We start from the raw sequence: 17,500 nt of genomic DNA, 5'->3' as shown, positions 1-17,500 counted from the left end.
GGACTGACTTGGACTGACCTGGTCTGATCTGGTCTGACCTGGACTGACCTGGTCTGTGTTCTCTGCAGCTGGAGAAGATCCAGAAGGAGGAGCAGCTGCTGAAGGAGCTGGAGGAGCTGCAGATCTGACAGTAGGAGGCGCTGCAGGATGGAGGAGGCTGAATGCTGCTTCTGTTTCTTCTTCGCTGAAATATTTTAGGTTTCCGCCGTTTCCTTCACCTGACACCTGAGGACAGGTGGGGGCGGGGCTTGTCTGTTTTCATGCATCTGCCTGTCATCAAGTCATTCCTCTGTTTCTGGAGGTTGACCCAAAGGAATTCTGGGAAATGTATTTCACTAACAAATTAAGAGTTTGTCACAGCTGAAACTGGAGGAGCCTTTAAAGGAGCAGTTTAACAACTGTTGGACTGTTCCTTTAACACAGTGTGTGTGTGTGTGTGTGTGTGTGTGTGTGTGTGTGTGTGTGTGTGCGTGTGCGCGCGCGCGCGCGCAGCCCATTGAACCCTGTTGCTATGCAACATCTGTATAGATGCTGAAGCCTTTGACAGTGTTCCTTTCAGAATAAAAGCCTCCTGTTTGTGTCAGTTCAGAGGTTTTAGATCAAATGAAATAAACTCTTTGTAAACACAGTCACAGCGTGTTCAGGGATTATTAATCATCTGGTTTCAGCAGAGAGTCTGTTCACAGACACCTGGACAACATGAGCACAGGTAAATCTCCTCAGGTAAACAACAGAACACCTGGTGAGGAGACAGACAGTTGCTGAGAGTCTTCTGGGTATGAGCAGGTGTCACCTGATCACAGGTGAGGTCACTTCACAACGGCAAAAACACATGACTTTTTTTTCCTTCAGTAATTTGATTTAAACCAACAGAGAAAATAAATGTTGAATTAACCTCCTGAGAACCAAGGGAAAAAAGTGTCTTACAATTTCTGTTTTTTTGTGATTTCCTATCTATTTGGGCCAAAAAAAACACCTTACAATTTAAATTTTTTAAAATATATTTTTTATATGTCCATTGTAGAGGACAACAGGACGATATCTGTGTGAAAATAGAACTAAATTTAGAAAACAAGAAAAAAGCAGCAGATTATATCTTTGGCTTGGAAGGGTAACTCCAAATACTTAAGAAAAATAAAGGTGAACAAAATGTCCATTATAAAGGACATAAATGAATGGGCCGGGTCTCAGGAGGTTAAACTCAGTGTAAAGTTTCAGTCTGAAGTGTTTACGGCCTGTCATTGGCTGATTCCGCTGTCAGTCAAAAGCTTCTGTGCTCCTATTGGCTGTGGTGTTTCTGTGTGCGCTCGTTCTTTGCTCTCGGGCGGACAAACTGGGAGAGGCCTGTCAGTCCCGTTCAGCCTGCTCTGCTCTTTGAAGCCCCGCCTCCCGCCGTCATGTGACGGTGTCCATATCAAACAGACCCCGGTGGACAGACACGGAGCTCAACGGAAGTGTCGCTCGGTTGTTTAAACATCGTGTTTCTTCGTTAACGTGTCGAGTCTCGTTTTTTTCTCCCCGGGATGTTTTTGTAGTTTAAAGGATCAGGTTCAAACTACAGACGGAGCCGTTTACGGCATGACGTAGAGAGGAGCGTGAGAGGAGAGAGCGCACGTGTGTTCACAGCTGAGTAAGCTAGCGTCACTGACTAACCTGGTTAACTGCTAAACTAGCTAACTGACGGGTTAACTTATTAACTGCTGAACGAGTATTAGTGACTGACTGGTTAGTTACAGTGTGAGGTGGTTGATCAATTCAGTTATTGGTTTATATTGATCAGTGGCTCCTTCCTGTTCTCCACAGGCTCTGGTGATGGAGGAGCCCCCCCCGGCCTGTGAGGAGGAGGAGGAGGAGGGCCGGTCCTCCTCTCCTGTTGTTGGTGTGGGTCTGTGTGACTCAGCCTCGCTGCTGTGGAGGGTGGAGGACTTGAAGACGGTCCGGTCTTGGGGTCTGGTGGGGGCTCTGCTGGGTTCACTGCCCCGGACCCCCCGACAGAACGGGCGACTGGGGAGACCCCTGCTCCTGCTGCCGGAGGAGGAGAGACTGCTGACGGAGAACCAGGCTGCTGCTGCTTTACCTGGTGCTAACCAGGTCAGTTAACCAGCTGCTAACACAGTTAACCATCTGCTAACCAGGTCAGTTAACCAGCTGCTAACACAGTTAACCAGCTGCTAACCAGGTCAGTTAACTAGCTGCTAACACAGTTAACCAGCTGCTAACACAGTTAACCATCTGCTAACCAGGTCAGTTAACTCAGCTGCTAACACAGTTAACCAGCTGCTAACACAGTTAACCAGCTGCTAACCAGGTCAGTTAACCAGCTGCTAACACAGTTAACCAGCTGCTAACACAGTTAACCAGCTGCTAACCAGGTCAGTTAACCAGCTGCTAACACAGTTAACAGCTGCTAACACAGTTAACCAGCTGCTAACACAGTTAACCAGCTGCTAACCAGGTCAGTTAACTAGCTGCTAACCAGGTTGTTTAAGGTGTGTTTTGATTTGTTGTTGTTTTCAGCAGAATGTAGGAGGGGCGGAGCTGCGTCGGCGGGTAGAGCAGTACGAGGAGGAGCAGCAGAGGAGTTATGAGGAGCAGAGCGTCCTCGCTCTGGAGGACAGGAAGTCAGCGCTGCTCCGAGCTATGACATCACCACACACAGGTGAGAGCGTTTCCATTCTGATGCCTCATCTGACACAGATCAGTCGTGTCACTGTGGTTCTGATGTAACAGTCCTGGTCCTGTTTCTGGTTCTGGTCCCCTCAGGTTCAGACCCAGATGAGGCCCTGCGGCACCGCCTGGAGGCCCTGGGCCGCAGCTTTACCTTCCCCCGGTCGGCGCTGGCGGTCCAGCTGAGCACAGTGAGGGCGGGGCTGACCTACTGCTCCGAGGACCGGGCCTTCCTGCGGGCCGACTGGCCGATCAGAGTACAGGACGACCCCCGCGCTGACATCAGGTACCAGGTGTTCAGAGACTTGAGGGGGCGGGGCTTCTACCTGACCTCAGCGGGGAAGTTTGGAGGAGACTTCCTCATTTATCCAGGTGAGTCTGAGTCCTCTCAGGTGGTTCAGGCAGAATCCACTGTTAATGTGGAGGGTGAGCGGAGGAGGTGATGATCATGGCATCAGCTCTGATGTCTCCTCTCTGTCCTCAGGTGACCCTCTGCGTTTCCATGCTCACTTCATTGCCATCTGTCTGTCCCTGGACGAGTCCCTCTGTCTGCTGGACGTACTCGCCATTGCTCGACTCGGGTCTAATGTGAAGAAGACGGTCCTGCTCTGCTCGCCAGGGCTGGACGGCACTATGGTATACACCTCCCTGCAGTGGAGCGGGATGGTCTGAAGACAGAACAGAGAGGATCATGGGTAGGAGGTTGGTGTTTGTTTCTGACACAGCGTCCAGGACTCCTTCAGGACCCCTGCTGGTCCTCAGGCTTCGGTTTAGGAACAGCCTGAGACCAGAGGAGGTTAAAAACTGAGGACAGAAAGAAACTGAGCAGGTCTGACTCTGAGACTGGACTCATCAGTCAGGATCAGGTTCAGGGTCTGACACCTGTGCTACAGTGGAACCAGAAACTGATGGAGGATGTGAAAGATGTTGAGCAGAGATGGAGGGAAACAACATTTATAGTTCAGAGGTTAAAACATGTTTAATAATTCGACCGTGTAGTATGTGAAGTGTCCACCAGGGGGCAGAACCACATCTGAAACCTCAGTCCTCAGTTTGTTTTGGTTATAAACAGGATTCAATGTGTCTGTAACATCAGCACAAAGATGGGGGGGGGGTCCATGACTCAGATCCAGTCTGGATCTAGGTGAATTTTCTGTCAGGTGTTCAGTAGAAAGGTGCCGTGTCGTTCCAGTCAATAGCGGCTCCTTCCCACTTGGTCCTAATGGTCATTTCCAGCGAAGGAAACCTCTTCTCTGGATCTCCATCTGTGTCTCTGGATGATGCCTCCCAGTGGTGGGAGTGGGTATCTGAAAAACAGATAGTGGTTTAGGACATGACCAGACCAGATCCTGGACAGACCTGATCCAATGTGACTGTGGTTCCTCACCGACAGTCAGCCTGGTTACAGTTCTCTGGGAGCTCTGTCCATTGTAGTAGAACAGGTGGAACAGATGCTCCATCTTCCAGTCAGACAGCAGAGACCGGTTCAGGCTGAACAGGACTGAGTGGCTGCCGTTAATACAGCAGACCCAGACTGGAAACACTGGCGTCTTCAGCATACTACCCACCTGCACAATGCAGACACGATGCAGACACAATGCAGACCCAATGTAGACATGACGCCGACACAACATAGACATGACGCAGGCACACGCAGACATGATGCAGGAATAACACAGGTGTAAGGCAGACATGCTTTTGTGCAATTTTTCTACATATTTTTTCCATTTTATCGCTGCTTCTGTTCAGGAGCTGAACCTGTGGTTTAGATTTGGGGATGTTCCTATTAGTATGTCTGTGAGTCTCTGTGGCCTCTTCTACACAGAGGTCGTATATTGGCGTTAAGAAGAACCTCATTACGCCGACTTTACTTTTTACATCATGTCAATGTCTTGCTGTCACTGGTTTAAACAGGACACCAACATCACAGCAGCATCGGTGTCAGGGTCGGCCATGTCGTCTCTTCCTGTTATTCAGCTCTGTGACTCTCCTAATTTAAAGGTGGGATCCATTCCACCTTTTTATACAGAAAAATCGGGAGGACCGGAGTTATTTCCTGCCTTGAACAGGCTATGTACATGAGATTGAGTCATCCCTAACATCCGTCTGTGGACAGACCTGCAGAGATGTTTATGTGCATCTTAGCAGATTTATATGGGGCTGTTGTAGCTGAGCTCCTCTTCACCACATGATGGAGCTGTAGTGACTTCAGAGAAACCACATGGAGTTGGGATCAGTTGTGTCTATTTGTCTTCAGGATGTTTTCTAATGAGAGTTTAGGACGAACACAGTGAGCTGAGGCATGAGATTAAAACATGATACCGCCTGATCGTAGATGATACGTCAGTCTACTGTTGCAGTGGTGATTATCAATGAGTGAAATCAGACACTGCATCAACTATAACTCTGTTGTTATTGTAAACCATACTCTGACACAGTAATTCCACCTTAACAGTAACAGTGGTGGTAAAATGTACCAGATTACAGTTTTGTTTTTTCTTTCCTGTTCTTAAAGAAGTTCCTGTTTCAGTTTGTTTGTTGGTGCTGTTTGTGCAACAGAATAATAAAATGGTTTAAAAGCAGCAGTCGTAGTTCAGTGGTACCTGAGGCAGCCGGTCTCTCTCCATCTGCTCTCGGCTCCAGTGCAGATACCCCACATCGCTGCGGGACAGGACGCCCTGCAGGGGGCGCTCCAGAGGCAGCCCATCCTCCCCGAAGTACAGAGTCCCATTGAAGACATGAGGACAGGCTCTGCCGGTCAGCAGCAGGTTCAGTAAAGCCTGCAGAGACAGAGGAGACTGTAGACCACGACCATGTGCACTGGAGGACCAGGAGAGTAGACGATCCTCCTCGTTGAAGTCAGTGAAATCATTTAGTGAAGGTGACATGAAGACGCTCTGTGGCTCAGAGTCCGGGTCTGCTGAAGTTTCATGGGATCAATATGTTCTCTGGAGCCTCAGAGTCACCCTGAAGGAACTGGATGGAACCCCAAGAACTCTAAACTACAGTATCGACTCCAGACACCCTGGAGGAACCTTTGAAGGACCCAAAGTACCTCTCTGTATTCCAGGGTCACAAGTGAACAGGTTTTTATCCCAGGTGCCACAGATGATTTAACAGTTCATCACTTTATAATGAAGTTATGTTTATCAGTGAAATCACTTCCTGAACCTGAACCTAAACCTGTACCTGAACCTTCACAGCTGATTGGAAAAGGTTTAGAAGTTTGGACCTTGTTAATGTGTCAAAGGCAGAAACACATTAAAACCTCTTAATGCAGCCTGTTTTAGACATGAGAATCATGAGTCCTGAACTAGGTTTAACTAAATATAGGACTGTGTCCTGAGACAGGCGAGTCTCTTACCTGTCGACAGACAAAGTTACCCAGACTGAGGTAAAGCAGGTGGGAGGTGGTAGAATCCAGATCCTCCTTCAGCCTGTGAGGAAGAGGAGGACACAAGATTTCTGTGATTTATGAGTTTGTGTGTTTGAGTTTGTTCTTGTTTATTAGTTTGTGAGCTTTTAAGGTTTTGTAGTTTTCTGCATTTAGATGATGATGATTGAGCCTTTAAACTTTTTCATGTTTACAGGTTTACTGTATTGGTGTGTAGATGTGTGACAAATAATAATTTGTAAAAAAGTGAAAATCATTGTGTAAGGTGTTTTAATCATGTCCTATCAGTAAACTGAATTATTGCTGTTGTCTTTGTTACACAAAATAGAGGAATGTGTGTTCAAATTAATTTGTACAAATTACACTTGTTGGACGTCCGGCTCTCTGTCTGTTGTAGATTATTTCTGTTTCCACACAGTGAACCTGTCAGATGTTGTCTGTTCTAACTCTGATATTGTAGGGTGTAGTGAAGACAGCAGCCTGCAGGGGGCGCTAACATCTCCTTCAGGTTTCAGTGTTGATACCTGTCGACTGTCCGGGAGCAGATGAGGCTGTACAGGAACAGGATGACTCCATGACTCCCCTCCTCTTTAAACTACACCAACAGAACAAGTCGTCATCACTTCCTGGGTAATTATTATTTTCATTGTTTTTACAGTTGATGTGTTGCCAGTGAAATTACTGATTGCTTAATTAATTAATTGAAAGGTGATGATGTAACTGATCAGAGAACTGTATTTACTCACACACTGTATGTGGTTGAGGATGAACTTCCTGAGGTCGTCTTTCTCGTTAAATGTGAACAGCTGCAGCTGAAAGACATGATATAAATGACGAGGGTCACATGACGGCTGGAGGCAGATTGACAACTCAACAAACCTCTGGAGACAGATGTGTCCTGACTGGTACCTTCTCTGTGAAGTTGTCCAGTTTGTAGTCCAGGTGAGGGGTGATGCAGTAGTCCTCGGTTACCAAGGTAACGGTGGCACTGATCTCCTGGCCGGCCAACCAGAGGCTGTCGCACAACGCTGCCGCCAACGCCCTGTCTTGGTCCCTCTGTCCGATCTCACTCAGACTGAGGGAGACACAGGTGGACAAAATAACAGAAACACTTTAGAGTTTGTTACAACATTAAAAAGACATCAATAATCAAACGATCAGAAGACATTAGATGATCTAAACTACTTTTCAGTTGCAGCTTTCTGTGGATGTGGACATTCAGGTGAAGAAGGAGCCGAGTCTCAAGGCCAAGCTCTCGATACGCCAGACGATTTGTGTTCCAACAGGTGTTCCAAAGGGAGTCCCAGATCACACAGGAGAGATCCCATCAGGTCTGGGGACCTTGGGATCCCCCAGAAAGACCTGGATGATGTGACTGGGGATAAAAGTCCTGGTGACCTGACTCAGAACTGTGACAGTGGCTGAGGATTGATGGATTATGGTCGTGAGCCTCAGGTATTGGCTTAAAGAACGAGATTGCAGGGGCAAGGTGAGTAGTAACTAGCTCAGTGTAAAACCACCTCTGGTTAAAATAAGTTGGTTGAGGTGGTGTGAGCATCTGATCAGGATGCTGTCAAATTGTGAGGAGACTTGGATTCCAATAGGAAGAGCTGGAGGACCTTACTGAGAACCTTTACTTAGTATCACTACGACCTGGACCTCGATGAAAAGTGGAAAACAGATGGATTTATAGTCCGGTCTCGTACGGTCATGAGCTCTGGGCAGAGACTGAACATATGAGACTGTGGAGATACGAGGCCTGCATCTCAGGGTGGCTGGACTCAGTCAGAGGAGTTCAGGTGGAGTTCTGTGTAGAACCACTGCTCCTCCATGTTAACAGAAGTCGGTTGAGTTGGTTTAGACATTTGACAGTTTGGAGAATCTGTCTAAATACTTTCAACATGATACTGTGAGAGAGTTGATTAAACTCGATGGTCATTTTTCAGCCTCTTGTATCATCTCCTCTTCAAACGATCAGGTTGCAGGTTTGTTTTCCGTCATGTGACGGCAGCTTGTGAACAGGTGGAGGTATCACCGTCACTCTGAACATGTCAAACAGGATGATGTAATGAAGGATGACCCTGTCTTGTCTGTCCTCACCTGTGCAGCATCCGTCCCTCTGAGCCGCCCTGACGACCGAACAGCAGGTGTTTGATGATCCGAGCCTGGACGACCATCTGAATGGCCCGAGCCCCGCCCTGAAACACACCTGGCCAGGTGAGATTTCCAAAGCTAACAGTGTTAACTGTAACAGCAGCACTACAGGTATGATCTGCAGGTGTCTCACCCTGTCAGTGTCCAGAGCAAAGGATAACTCAGTTCAGCTCTCTGAACTGGAAGAAAGATTTTCTCCACTCGTAGTTGAAGACGTGAAAAGTTCCTCCAAATAAAATCCTCCTCAGACTCTGAGGAAGAAAACGATTAGTCAGAATCAGACCTCGACAATGATGTGTTCACTGTCATCGTGTTACTCTGGAATCAGTCAGTGTGTTAATGCAGCTGATCTGTGGTCAGTTTAACTGGCAGATCTCAGTGGTGTCAGGTTACCTGTCAGACAGGTGGGTCTCACCTCCGTCAGCTGGGGGTTGACAGGTGTTCCCCCGAGGCTCGCGGAGACGATCAGCCTCCTGGGGATAGAGCAGAGAGGTGGGAGGGTCCTGCAAGGTGGAGGGGCCTCCTCCTGCTCCTCCTCCTTCCCCACATCCACCATCCTCTGAGGAGGAGAGGAAACACCTGAGCACACCTGTTCAACCACCTGACGTACGCCCTCTGCTGGTGGCTGCAGCATTTATTACACACAATATCAGAATATCAATGACTGCAGGTTCCTCTGCAGAAAGATGTTCTCTGTAGGAGGAGGAGGAGGAGGAGGAGGAGCAGGAGCAGCAGGAGGAGGAGGATGAAGAGGAGGAGGAGGAGGATGAAGAGGAGGAGGTGGATGAAGAGGAGGAGCAGCAGCAGCAGCAGCAGCAGTGGGTTCAGTAGAAATACAATTAGTAACAGCAATAGTAGTAGGTGTGGCAGTAGCAGCAGCTGTAGTACTAGAAGTATTAGTTGTAGTAACAGTAGTAACAGTAGTAGTGGTAGTAGTAACAGTAGAGTAACAGTAGTAGTAACAGTAGTAACAGTAGTAGTAACAGTAGTAGTAACAGTAGTAGTAGTAGTAGTAGTAACAGTAGTAGTAACAGTAGTAGTGGTAGTAATAACAGTAGTAGTAACAGTAGTAGTAGTAGTAGTAACAGTAGTAGTCGTAGTAGTAACAGTAGTAGTGGTAGTAACAGTAGTAGTTGTAGCAGTAGTAGTAGTAGTAACAGTAGTAGTAGTAGTAGTCGTGGTAGTAGTAACAGTAGTAGTGGTAGTAGTAGTAGTAGTCGTAGTAGTAACAGTAGTAGTGGTAGTAGTAACAGTAGTAGTAACAGTAGTAGTTGTAGTAACAGTGTTGAGGTAAATATTTGTGACTCATTTCAGGGTTCTTGTTGACTTCCTGTTGAAGCAGCTCGATGTAGTCCAACCTGCAGTCTGACATCACCTACTACTATAGATACTACTGATACTACTGGTACCACTGGTACTTACTGGTACTACTGCCCTGTACTGTTAAATGTACCTGGTTCAGTCAGCAGTGGAGTCCATGATGATGGTCCTGGTCCTGAAGCAGCAGGTGAAACTGAATCCTGACTGTGTGTGTGACAGGATCAGTTTCTGAGCTGTAACACACACTCTGAGCAGCTGCAAACTGACCTCAGTGCAGCAGAGGATCAGGACCAGCAGGGGGCAGAGCTGAGGTCTGCACCGATCACTGATCACTGATCAGTTTAATTAACGACTCTCTGCCCCTCAGAGAAACTGATCAACACCAGGTCCACTGTGTCTGACAGAGCCCCCCCCCGCTCCTCCACCCACCCTCCTCCTCCTCCATCTCCTCCTGCTCCTCTGCTTGTTTGTTGATGTAAACATGTTTGTTTATAAACAGTGTGTAGAGTCTACAGTATTTGAATGTACAGATGTAAGTACTCACAGCTGTGTGTGCTGACCGCAGCCTGAACAGAAAAGAACTGAAGTTAAATTCAACGTTCAGTTTAAACAGTTTGACTCAGATCAGTTTGTGTTGTTGGTATAAACTTTCCTGCGGCGCTGCAGCTCTGACACCTGGTCCAGGATCTGCTGTAGCTCCGCCTCCATCTGAACACACACACCTGTCTTTATACACATGTGAGGACCCTCACTGTGACCTAAACCCTGAACCTGGTTCTGACCTAGACCTTAAAACCAAGTCTGAACCTTCAGACGGTCAGGACTGGATCTGGACCTGAACTGGACCTGACCCTGGACCTGATCCTGGACTGGACCTGGACTGGACCTGATCCTGAACCTGGACCTGGACTGGACCTGACCCTGGACCTGATCCTGGACTGGACCTGGACTGGACCTGGACTGGACCTGGACTGGACCTGACCCTGGATCTAGACCTGGACTGAGGATATTAAGAAGCTTTTAGTGTTTGTTACTCAAACATTTCAAACTGAAGAAAGTGTAAATGTTTTATAGAAAATCATCTAAACTGATTCAGACGTTCAGGATGAATCTTCATCTGAGTTGAAGCTTCAATCTCATCAGTTTTATTGATTTTAAATCTTCTACATGTTCCATAGATTCACCTCCATCACTGACAGTCTTCATTTAAATTATCCATTTATTCTTCCTTTAATGTTCTGATCATAAAACTGATCAGATCCTTCAGGTTTTAGTTTAAAATCAGCTCAGACTGAATTTTATCTGGTTCAGAGATAAAACATGAAGAGAGGAAAGGTGTGAGTCTTACCTGCAGCTGATCACCTGAGATGCCTCACCTGAGAGACAGGAAGCTCTGTATTTAACACACACACACACACACACACACACACACACACACACACCTGATGCTGATTGGCTGAGCTCAGGATAAATCACCTGTACCTGCTTCATTATTCAAACTGAAACAGTTAAAGTTAAAACAGACGATGATCTGGATCCAGGACTTATTCAGGTTCAGGTCTTTGACTGACTCGGTCATTCAGCTTCAGACTCTGATTATTTCACCCACAGATGTTAAATTCATTTTTACCTGTGTATTTTTTACAGTGCAGAGACACCTTAAAGGAGGTCCACCTGAGTCTCCGTCAGTCTGTGGCTGGATGAAATCCTGGACTTTAATTGTCGTCTATTGAACAAGACACCACAATTAAACACATGATGGACACAACATGACACCACCCTCCCACCCCCCACCCCCGCTGGACCACGTGGTCCAGGTCTTCAGAGCAGGATCCAGGTCCAGACTGGATCATTTGATTGACTCTGGTCTGTCAGCAGGTGGAGGCTCAGAGTGTCTGTCACTGTGGGAGAGCAGAGGAAGAAAAGACTCAGCAGACTGTAACCGGAAGAAAACTTGGACCGGACTCCTTCACAGGCCACAGTCCAAGACCAGGTACAGGTGAGGTCTCAGTCCACAGACTCAGAGACTCAGAGACTCATCTCAGTCCTGGATGAAGAGGTTTTGAACTCATACTCATCTTTCCACTGATTTCTTTTTATTCTTTTCATGTTTAAATTCAATTTTCTGCAGAAGCACCTGGTGGCCGTCGGTGGAACTGCAGCTGGACACAGGACTTGAGGTGAGGAAGCTGCACCGACGGTCGGCCATGACGTGACAGCTCCTCAGCTCTGTCTGATCCTGAACCCTGATCCTGAACTGGGATCCTGAATCCTCACAGACTGGCTCATACATGGACGTTACGTTTCAGGTTTGTTGCTCCTTTTACTTCATTTGATTAAACTCAGACCTGTCGTCCTCATTGACACTTTACACTTAACAGAGTAAAAACAAGATGGCGTCAGACTCTGTCGACGCGTTCTGCAACTGAGATGAAGATCAAAGTCTCAGAGGAACAGTCCTGATCAGAGTTTCTGGTTGAAACGCGTTGTTTTCTGCTCAGTAACATCAGCTGTTTATGTGACGACAGGAACCGTTCAGATCTGAGGAGGATCTAAACCTTGTGGACTGAACAGAAACTCTCCTCAGACCCTCTGAGTACATGTGAGTGGACACTGATGAACCAAAGACTCAGACATGATCGATCAGTAAAATCTGTATTAAAGTGACTTCATCATCTACAACAACAAACTCAGACGTCATGTTTCTAAAACCTTTGATTAGTTCATTAAGTTTATTAAGAGTTAATAATAAATATTGATCAGCTCAGTGATGCAGTGATTATCTGATTAATGAGCTGTTGTTGACCCTCACTCAGTGTTATTTCCTCAGACAAACAAAAAACATCCAGTCCTCTATAGCTGAACTGATCAACTGATTCATTGATAGAAATTTCCCTCGGGATAAATAAAGTTTGTCAATGTACAGAAACTTAATTGGCAACAATTTTGATAATCAATCAATCGTTTCATTAATTTCTCTGATTCCAGTTTCTCACATGAAAATTTCCCACTTTTCTCTGTGACAGTGAACTCAACATTTGTTTTTGTGAAGACAACATGTTCGTGGCATTTTCACTGATCAATAAATTGATTATTAGATTAAATACCTATCAGATGTATTGATAATAATGCAGCCTGACAGTTTGTTTGTTCAGGACCTGATAAAAAATAAAACACAACTTTACAACAAAAAACCTGAACCAGTTCAGTCTGTTTGTAAGACCAGGACCAGAACATGGAGGAAGTCCACATACACAACCCATCAGTGATCAATCAAATCATATCGACCCCACTGATGTGGAATAAACCTTGAGGTCTGGTTGTTGGTCAGACCCAACGTCACTTTGGACTCTAAGAAACTTGTAAAGGACGTTTTCTGTGTGAAGGTTTAACTGATGATGAATGAAGACTGGTGTTGTGGACTGATCCTGGATCCTGGTTCAGATCTGGTTCCTGTCTCTCAGACAGGAAAGAAAACTTTTCTGATGCAGCTGTTGATTCGTGGTCTTCTCTCAGGCTTTAGTCTCGTTCTGGTCTCGGGTCGGGTCTCCTCAGTACATCAGGTCGGCTGCGCCCCCGCTCAGGTCCGACTCCTTGGTTTCCTGGAAGGGGAACTGGATTCCTGTCAGCCGGATCAGGAGGATGTTCAGTGCATGGAGGAGGAAGATGAGGAAGAAGAGCCAGAAGCAGCGATCGTAGCGCTCGCTGTACGTCTGGAAGACGAAGTTGATCTCGTTGAAGTTGGCGATTTGGTCGGAGAGGTGACGGAGCTTCACCTCCGACGCAAACAGGATCATCACCAGACAGCTGCTCAGACCTGCAGGACAGACCTCAGGTTAGTCAGGGTTCAGCTCAGGTCGACAACCTGACCTGGGTCAGAGGTCAAAGGTCAACAATGTGGTCAAAAGTATTTGAACGATACAGCGATGAGACTGAATGTTTAGTTTGTGTCTCCTTCCTGTTTCAGTCCTGATCCCAGACCTGACCTGAGTCCTAACCTGAGGTTCTGCATCAGGTTCAACACCTGCTGGAAAGTAACTGAGTACATCTACTCACGTACTGTATTTAAATACATTTCTGAGGTACTTGTACTTCACTTGAGTATTTACATTATACATGTAATCCATTACATTTATCTGACAGCTGCAGTTACTGGAAACAGATTACATTTGACAGAAACTGTGTTTTTTCCTCTTTCTCATGAATCATGTGACACCCCCTCAGGTTTATCTGGTGACCTTTTGGAGGGGCCCGACCCTCAGGTTGGGAACCAGCGGAGTAAACTCTCTAACTGAACCTAACCTTGACCTGGAGCGGCTCCAGGTCCTGGACCAGGAGGAGCTGAGAGAGGTTTCTAAATAAACACCTGCAGCTGTTTCAGGTTGCTTCACCCCCCCGACTTCCTGTGGTCCTTTGTTCCTCCCTCTCCTGCGTCGGTCTCTGTTTCTGTAATCACAGTCATTATCAGTTTCTTTATTTCGACTTTATCAATAAATCAGACTGTTGTTCTGTTCCTGCAGGTTTAAAGATCAATATCACAGGAGGGTTGATCTATAGCTCTGATTGATTATTGCTTCTCTGATCAATCATGAAGAGTTTGAGGAAATTACTGATAAATGTTTCTCATTGTTCAAATACTATATGATAATACTGAGACCTGATCACCACTCAGACCTCAGTACTCAGGTCCGGTCTGACTCTGAACTCACAGCAAATAAAGGTCCACAGGTAAAGTCCCATGGGGCCTTGCAGCGTCTCGTAGGGTCGTCCGAAGGCGTTGAAGAAGAAGAATCCGGAGGCAACAGAGGAGAAGAGGATGACGACACCACAGAAGAAGATGATGGTGACGTGGAGGCCGGCTGGGATGGTGGTCAGGAGGTCTGGGAAGACTGGGAGAGAAGACGGGCCCAGGTGAGAGGACGACCCACAGGTAACAACCAGAGATTCACCTGAGTCGCCGACACACCTGAACTGAACCCTGACAGTAACTGATGAGACAGAAGAAGAAGGTTCACCCTCAGGAAACTCATCAGGAGTTGAACTGAGGTGAATCAGCCTCAGAGGATCAACAATGTGGTGAAAACACTGAAGCAGGGTGATAAAGCCTCACTGCTGCCACAGGAACTCAGTAGCAGCCAGGTGCTGCTGATCAAAGTCATTGATGAACTGATGAGCATCAGTTTTACCTCCTCTTTAAAGGCAGGTGTGGAGCGTTCAGGTCTGAGATACACCCGCTGCTGCTCATCAGTCAGACCAAACAATCTGAAATCACTTATTGATCACATCACTCACTGATCAAAACGTCCCAGAAAATTCACCCTAACATCAGATCGAACAAACCCTCAGAGCTGCACCTCAGACTGTTCAGACCTCAGTTCAGTGTTAAAGTTTAGGACAGAACAGTCAGAGACTGAACAGGTCCGGCCTCTGAAAACAACATGGTGGACTTCTGGAACAGAGGAGTCCAAAGAGGATATGTTTGGTCATAAAGCCCAGAGTCTGTCCAGCAGCTGAAGCTGGACTGAAACGGTCATTCAACAGGACAATGATCCTGAGTTCAGCAGCAACAGAACGACTGAAACAGAGAAGAACTGAAATGATTGAAATGACTTCAAGTTTGAGTTAAATTAACCTGATTTATTTTTTACAGTGCAGAGTCCTCAGACTGGAACAGAGCCGCTTTGTCCCCCCTCATCAGACCCGGTCCTGTCAGATCTGGTCCAGTCAGGCAGAAACCTCATTAATGAGGCAGCAGCTCATTAACTGGGACTAGTCATGAACAACAAAGGAGCCTCTGAGTCCTGGATCTGAGCCTCAGGAACTCAGAGACCTGAACCACCTGAAACCTGGTCCTGGTCTTCACCCTGTGGATTCTACACACCTATGTCCAGCCTGATGTCTCTGATCATTCTGATTATTGATTAACCTGCTGATCAGTGGATTCATGTTTTAACAGGAAGAAAAAAAACTAGAAACAAGAAAACATTGAACTGAAATAATCGACTATCAGCTTTCTATCGATCAACTTATTGATTAATGAATTAACAGCTGCAGCTGCAGGTGGTTACATCCTCTGATCAATACTGTGAGGAGGAGGTGATGTACTCAAAGTACTGATACCACAGAGTACTCGTTACAAAGTAAAAGCAGTGATTATAAAGAGTAATATATTACATTACTGATGATACTTCATAATTTATTCTTACATTTAATGTGATTCATCTCAACCTGTAACCACTGGTAAAGAGAATCAGTCTGTATGCAGGTGGACTCCGGTGGACTCTGAGTCTGGACTCAGGTGGACTCTGACGCCTTCTGAATGATTCAGACGCTGTGAATAATTAATGAGCAGGTGAGATCACACCTGTTGGCAGCAGCTCTACATTAACACTCAGATGAGACCGGGACAAACGGATCCACGTGAGACCCGCTCCTGGGTATGTTTATAATAAACCCGGTCCGGTCCGGTTCGGCTCAGACCGGCGGATGTGGACTCACATGAGAACCTGGACGGCCTTCCTCCCAGTCCGCACTGCTTCACCCTCTGACCGTGGAACAGCCCGTAGCTCAGGTCTCCCAGGAACTTGTCCAGTTCAGGTCCGGTGGCGTTCACCAGCTCGGCCCCGGTCCGGCACAGCACGGTCCCGTTGAGCCAGAACGGGAGCCCGGTGGCGACGGCGGCCGTGAGGGCGCAGGAGAAGCCGAAGAGTCCGGAGACCGAGAAGAGGAGCTGCTTCTGTCGGCTCGGCATGGCGGGACGGACGGAGTCAGGGTCAGGCTGCAGGGGCTGCGGGGGCCGGGGAGAGAGGAGCAGAGGAGGAGGGCATCACCTCCCCCAGGTCCTCCTCCACCTCGTCCACCTCCTCCTCCACCCGATCCGAACACAAACACCTACAGAGTAAAACCAGGACGGTCAGAGCGGATCACCAGAGTCCAGCAGCAGGATCTGAACCAGGTTAGACCACAGCCCGGACCGGCGGGGTTCACCATGGCAACAAGGGGTTAAGTTACAGAGACAGAGAAGGAGGAGGGGTGGTGGGGCAGTCTTAAATGTCACAGGGAGGAGGAGGTCTGAGGTCACGTGGCGCCTCCTGGTGGCTAAAGCCAGTCATTCCCCCCCAGAGCTGACGTGATGACGCGATGACGCAGGGCCACGTCAGACGTAACAGAAATCTGTAGTGTCGGTGAGAGGATCCGGAGTCAGAAACAGAGAGAGGAGCAGAGGAGGAGGAGAGGAGGTCCAACATGAGGTGAGAGACCGAGACCCGGTCTGTGTTGTCTGTCATTAACTGTCTCAGACTAAGTTATTGATTGATCAGTGGAAATCTATCGGCGCTAAATGATCATGACATCGATTGATAACTGAAGAACCGCAGCAGAAACTTTAGTTTCTGATAATTTCTCCACTCATAGAAAATGTCCATTAAACCAACATTTATCAGCATCAGGTTTTAAATCTTGTCCGTTTTAGATTTGATTTACTTTCTGTTTCCACAGGTTGATTCACAAACTGAAATATCACATATATCAAATCTAAACAGACTGAAGATAAAAACCTTCATTTCAGGAGGGAACTTTATTTCAGGTTGAACTCAGCATCCCATAATAACTCTCTTTATGTGACGTCATAGTACTGCGGCCGCTAGACATTGCTAACAACAAAATGTAAAAGAGGGTCGTAACAAACTCTAAACGACCTGTGGGGTCGTTTTCTACAGGGGGACTGTTTTGATTTTCAGTGAAAATAAAATAAAAAACTTCCTCTGAAATCATGACTCATGTCACGAAATGATTTATTTCCTCAGGTTCAGTCATAGTTTTTGTGTGAACATTTTGAATTGTAGTAGTTTTGAGATTAGTTTTGCTGTATTTTATATGACAGGATATTTTAAGAATAATTTCTGTAGTTATGAATCTTTTTATTGTTTGTCAGTTTGATCATGTTTCATTGACGTGTTGTTGTCG

General features: G+C 46.8%; 5 protein-coding genes and 1 long non-coding RNA gene across 11 annotated transcripts in view; 4 read left to right on the top strand and 2 right to left on the bottom strand.

The window, feature by feature from the left end:
• Positions 1-628, top strand: part of eif2a (eukaryotic translation initiation factor 2A) — a 10,812-nt gene extending 10,184 nt beyond the window's left edge. Inside the window, exon 15 of the mRNA XM_018704944.2 lies at positions 69-628. Coding sequence (XP_018560460.1) covers positions 69-128 — 60 coding nt within the window. The 3' untranslated portion in view covers positions 129-628. The remainder of the gene's footprint in view (positions 1-68) is intronic.
• A 593-nt stretch (positions 629-1,221) lies between these two features.
• On the top strand, positions 1,222-3,757 carry tsen34 (TSEN34 tRNA splicing endonuclease subunit). 3 transcript variants are annotated; one of them, XM_051065585.1, is made up of 5 exons: positions 1,222-1,614; positions 1,804-2,091; positions 2,518-2,659; positions 2,764-3,039; positions 3,152-3,757. In XM_051065585.1, the coding sequence occupies exons 2-5, from the start codon at positions 1,813-1,815 to the stop codon at positions 3,337-3,339; spliced, it is 885 nt and encodes a 294-aa protein (XP_050921542.1). In that variant the 5' UTR covers positions 1,222-1,614; positions 1,804-1,812; the 3' UTR covers positions 3,340-3,757. The 3 variants fall into 3 exon arrangements, with proteins under 3 accessions (XP_050921542.1, XP_018560467.1, XP_050921543.1); XM_018704951.2 differs by having other exon boundaries at positions 1,224-1,630; XM_051065586.1 differs by having other exon boundaries at positions 1,225-1,630; positions 2,521-2,659.
• Positions 3,758-3,830: 73 nt separating this feature from the next.
• Positions 3,831-8,955, bottom strand: mindy4b (MINDY family member 4B). Its single transcript, XM_018704955.2, is given in 11 exon segments — positions 3,831-3,980; positions 3,983-4,235; positions 5,271-5,447; positions 6,032-6,104; positions 6,586-6,656; positions 6,808-6,873; positions 6,971-7,136; positions 8,162-8,259; positions 8,349-8,382; positions 8,384-8,466; positions 8,631-8,955. Coding segments are annotated over 11 exon segments (1,389 nt in total). The 5' UTR covers positions 8,850-8,955; the 3' UTR covers position 3,831.
• A 2,040-nt stretch (positions 8,956-10,995) lies between these two features.
• On the top strand, positions 10,996-13,168 carry LOC127139056 (uncharacterized). Its single transcript, XR_007808939.1, has 4 exons — positions 10,996-11,534; positions 11,667-11,844; positions 12,064-12,137; positions 13,052-13,168. It is a non-coding gene; the product is annotated as an uncharacterized LOC127139056 (long non-coding RNA).
• On the bottom strand, positions 12,174-16,287 carry clrn1 (clarin 1). The gene is made up of 3 exons (XM_018704953.2): positions 16,034-16,287; positions 14,245-14,424; positions 12,174-13,352 (listed from the first exon to the last, which is right to left on the bottom strand). Exons 1-3 carry the CDS (start codon positions 16,284-16,286, stop codon positions 13,087-13,089), a joined length of 699 nt encoding a protein of 232 aa, XP_018560469.1. The 5' UTR covers position 16,287; the 3' UTR covers positions 12,174-13,086.
• Positions 16,288-16,401: 114 nt separating this feature from the next.
• masp1 (MBL associated serine protease 1) overlaps positions 16,402-17,500 on the top strand; it is an 8,567-nt gene continuing 7,468 nt past the window's right edge. For 3 of the 4 annotated variants that reach the window (XM_018704941.2, XM_018704939.2, XM_018704942.2), the window contains exons 1-2: positions 16,402-16,490; positions 16,658-16,785. In XM_018704941.2, the coding sequence (XP_018560457.1) occupies positions 16,781-16,785 (5 nt within the window). In that variant the 5' untranslated portion in view covers positions 16,402-16,490; positions 16,658-16,780. Of the gene's footprint in view, positions 16,491-16,657; positions 16,786-17,500 lie in introns of those variants that run through there. The other variant, XM_018704943.2, reaches the window with a different exon arrangement.

This window comes from Lates calcarifer, linkage group LG21, assembly GCF_001640805.2.
Source record: "Lates calcarifer isolate ASB-BC8 linkage group LG21, TLL_Latcal_v3, whole genome shotgun sequence".
Lineage (NCBI taxonomy): Eukaryota > Metazoa > Chordata > Actinopteri > Centropomidae > Lates > Lates calcarifer.
This window is presented reverse-complemented; position numbering and strand designations above follow the sequence as displayed.

What these genes read in the sequence shown, in the direction of transcription:
- tsen34 (XM_051065585.1), top strand. Translation starts at nt 1,813, where the DNA reads ATGGAGGAGCCCCCCCCGGCCTGTGAGGAGGAGGAGGAGGAGGGCCGG. An exon ending in CTTTACCTGGTGCTAACCAG is followed by an intron (nt 2,092 to 2,517) that starts GTCAGTTAACCA and finishes TGTTGTTTTCAG; the next exon opens with CAGAATGTAGGAGGGGCGGA. An exon ending in AGACTTCCTCATTTATCCAG is followed by an intron (nt 3,040 to 3,151) that starts GTGAGTCTGAGT and finishes CTCTGTCCTCAG; the next exon opens with GTGACCCTCTGCGTTTCCAT.
- clrn1 (XM_018704953.2), bottom strand. Translation starts at nt 16,286, where the DNA reads ATGCCGAGCCGACAGAAGCAGCTCCTCTTCTCGGTCTCCGGACTCTTC. An exon ending in AAGGCCGTCCAGGTTCTCAT is followed by an intron (nt 14,425 to 16,033) that starts GTGAGTCCACAT and finishes CTTCTCTCCCAG; the next exon opens with TCTTCCCAGACCTCCTGACC. An exon ending in CCTGTGGACCTTTATTTGCT is followed by an intron (nt 13,353 to 14,244) that starts GTGAGTTCAGAG and finishes TCTGTCCTGCAG; the next exon opens with GTCTGAGCAGCTGTCTGGTG.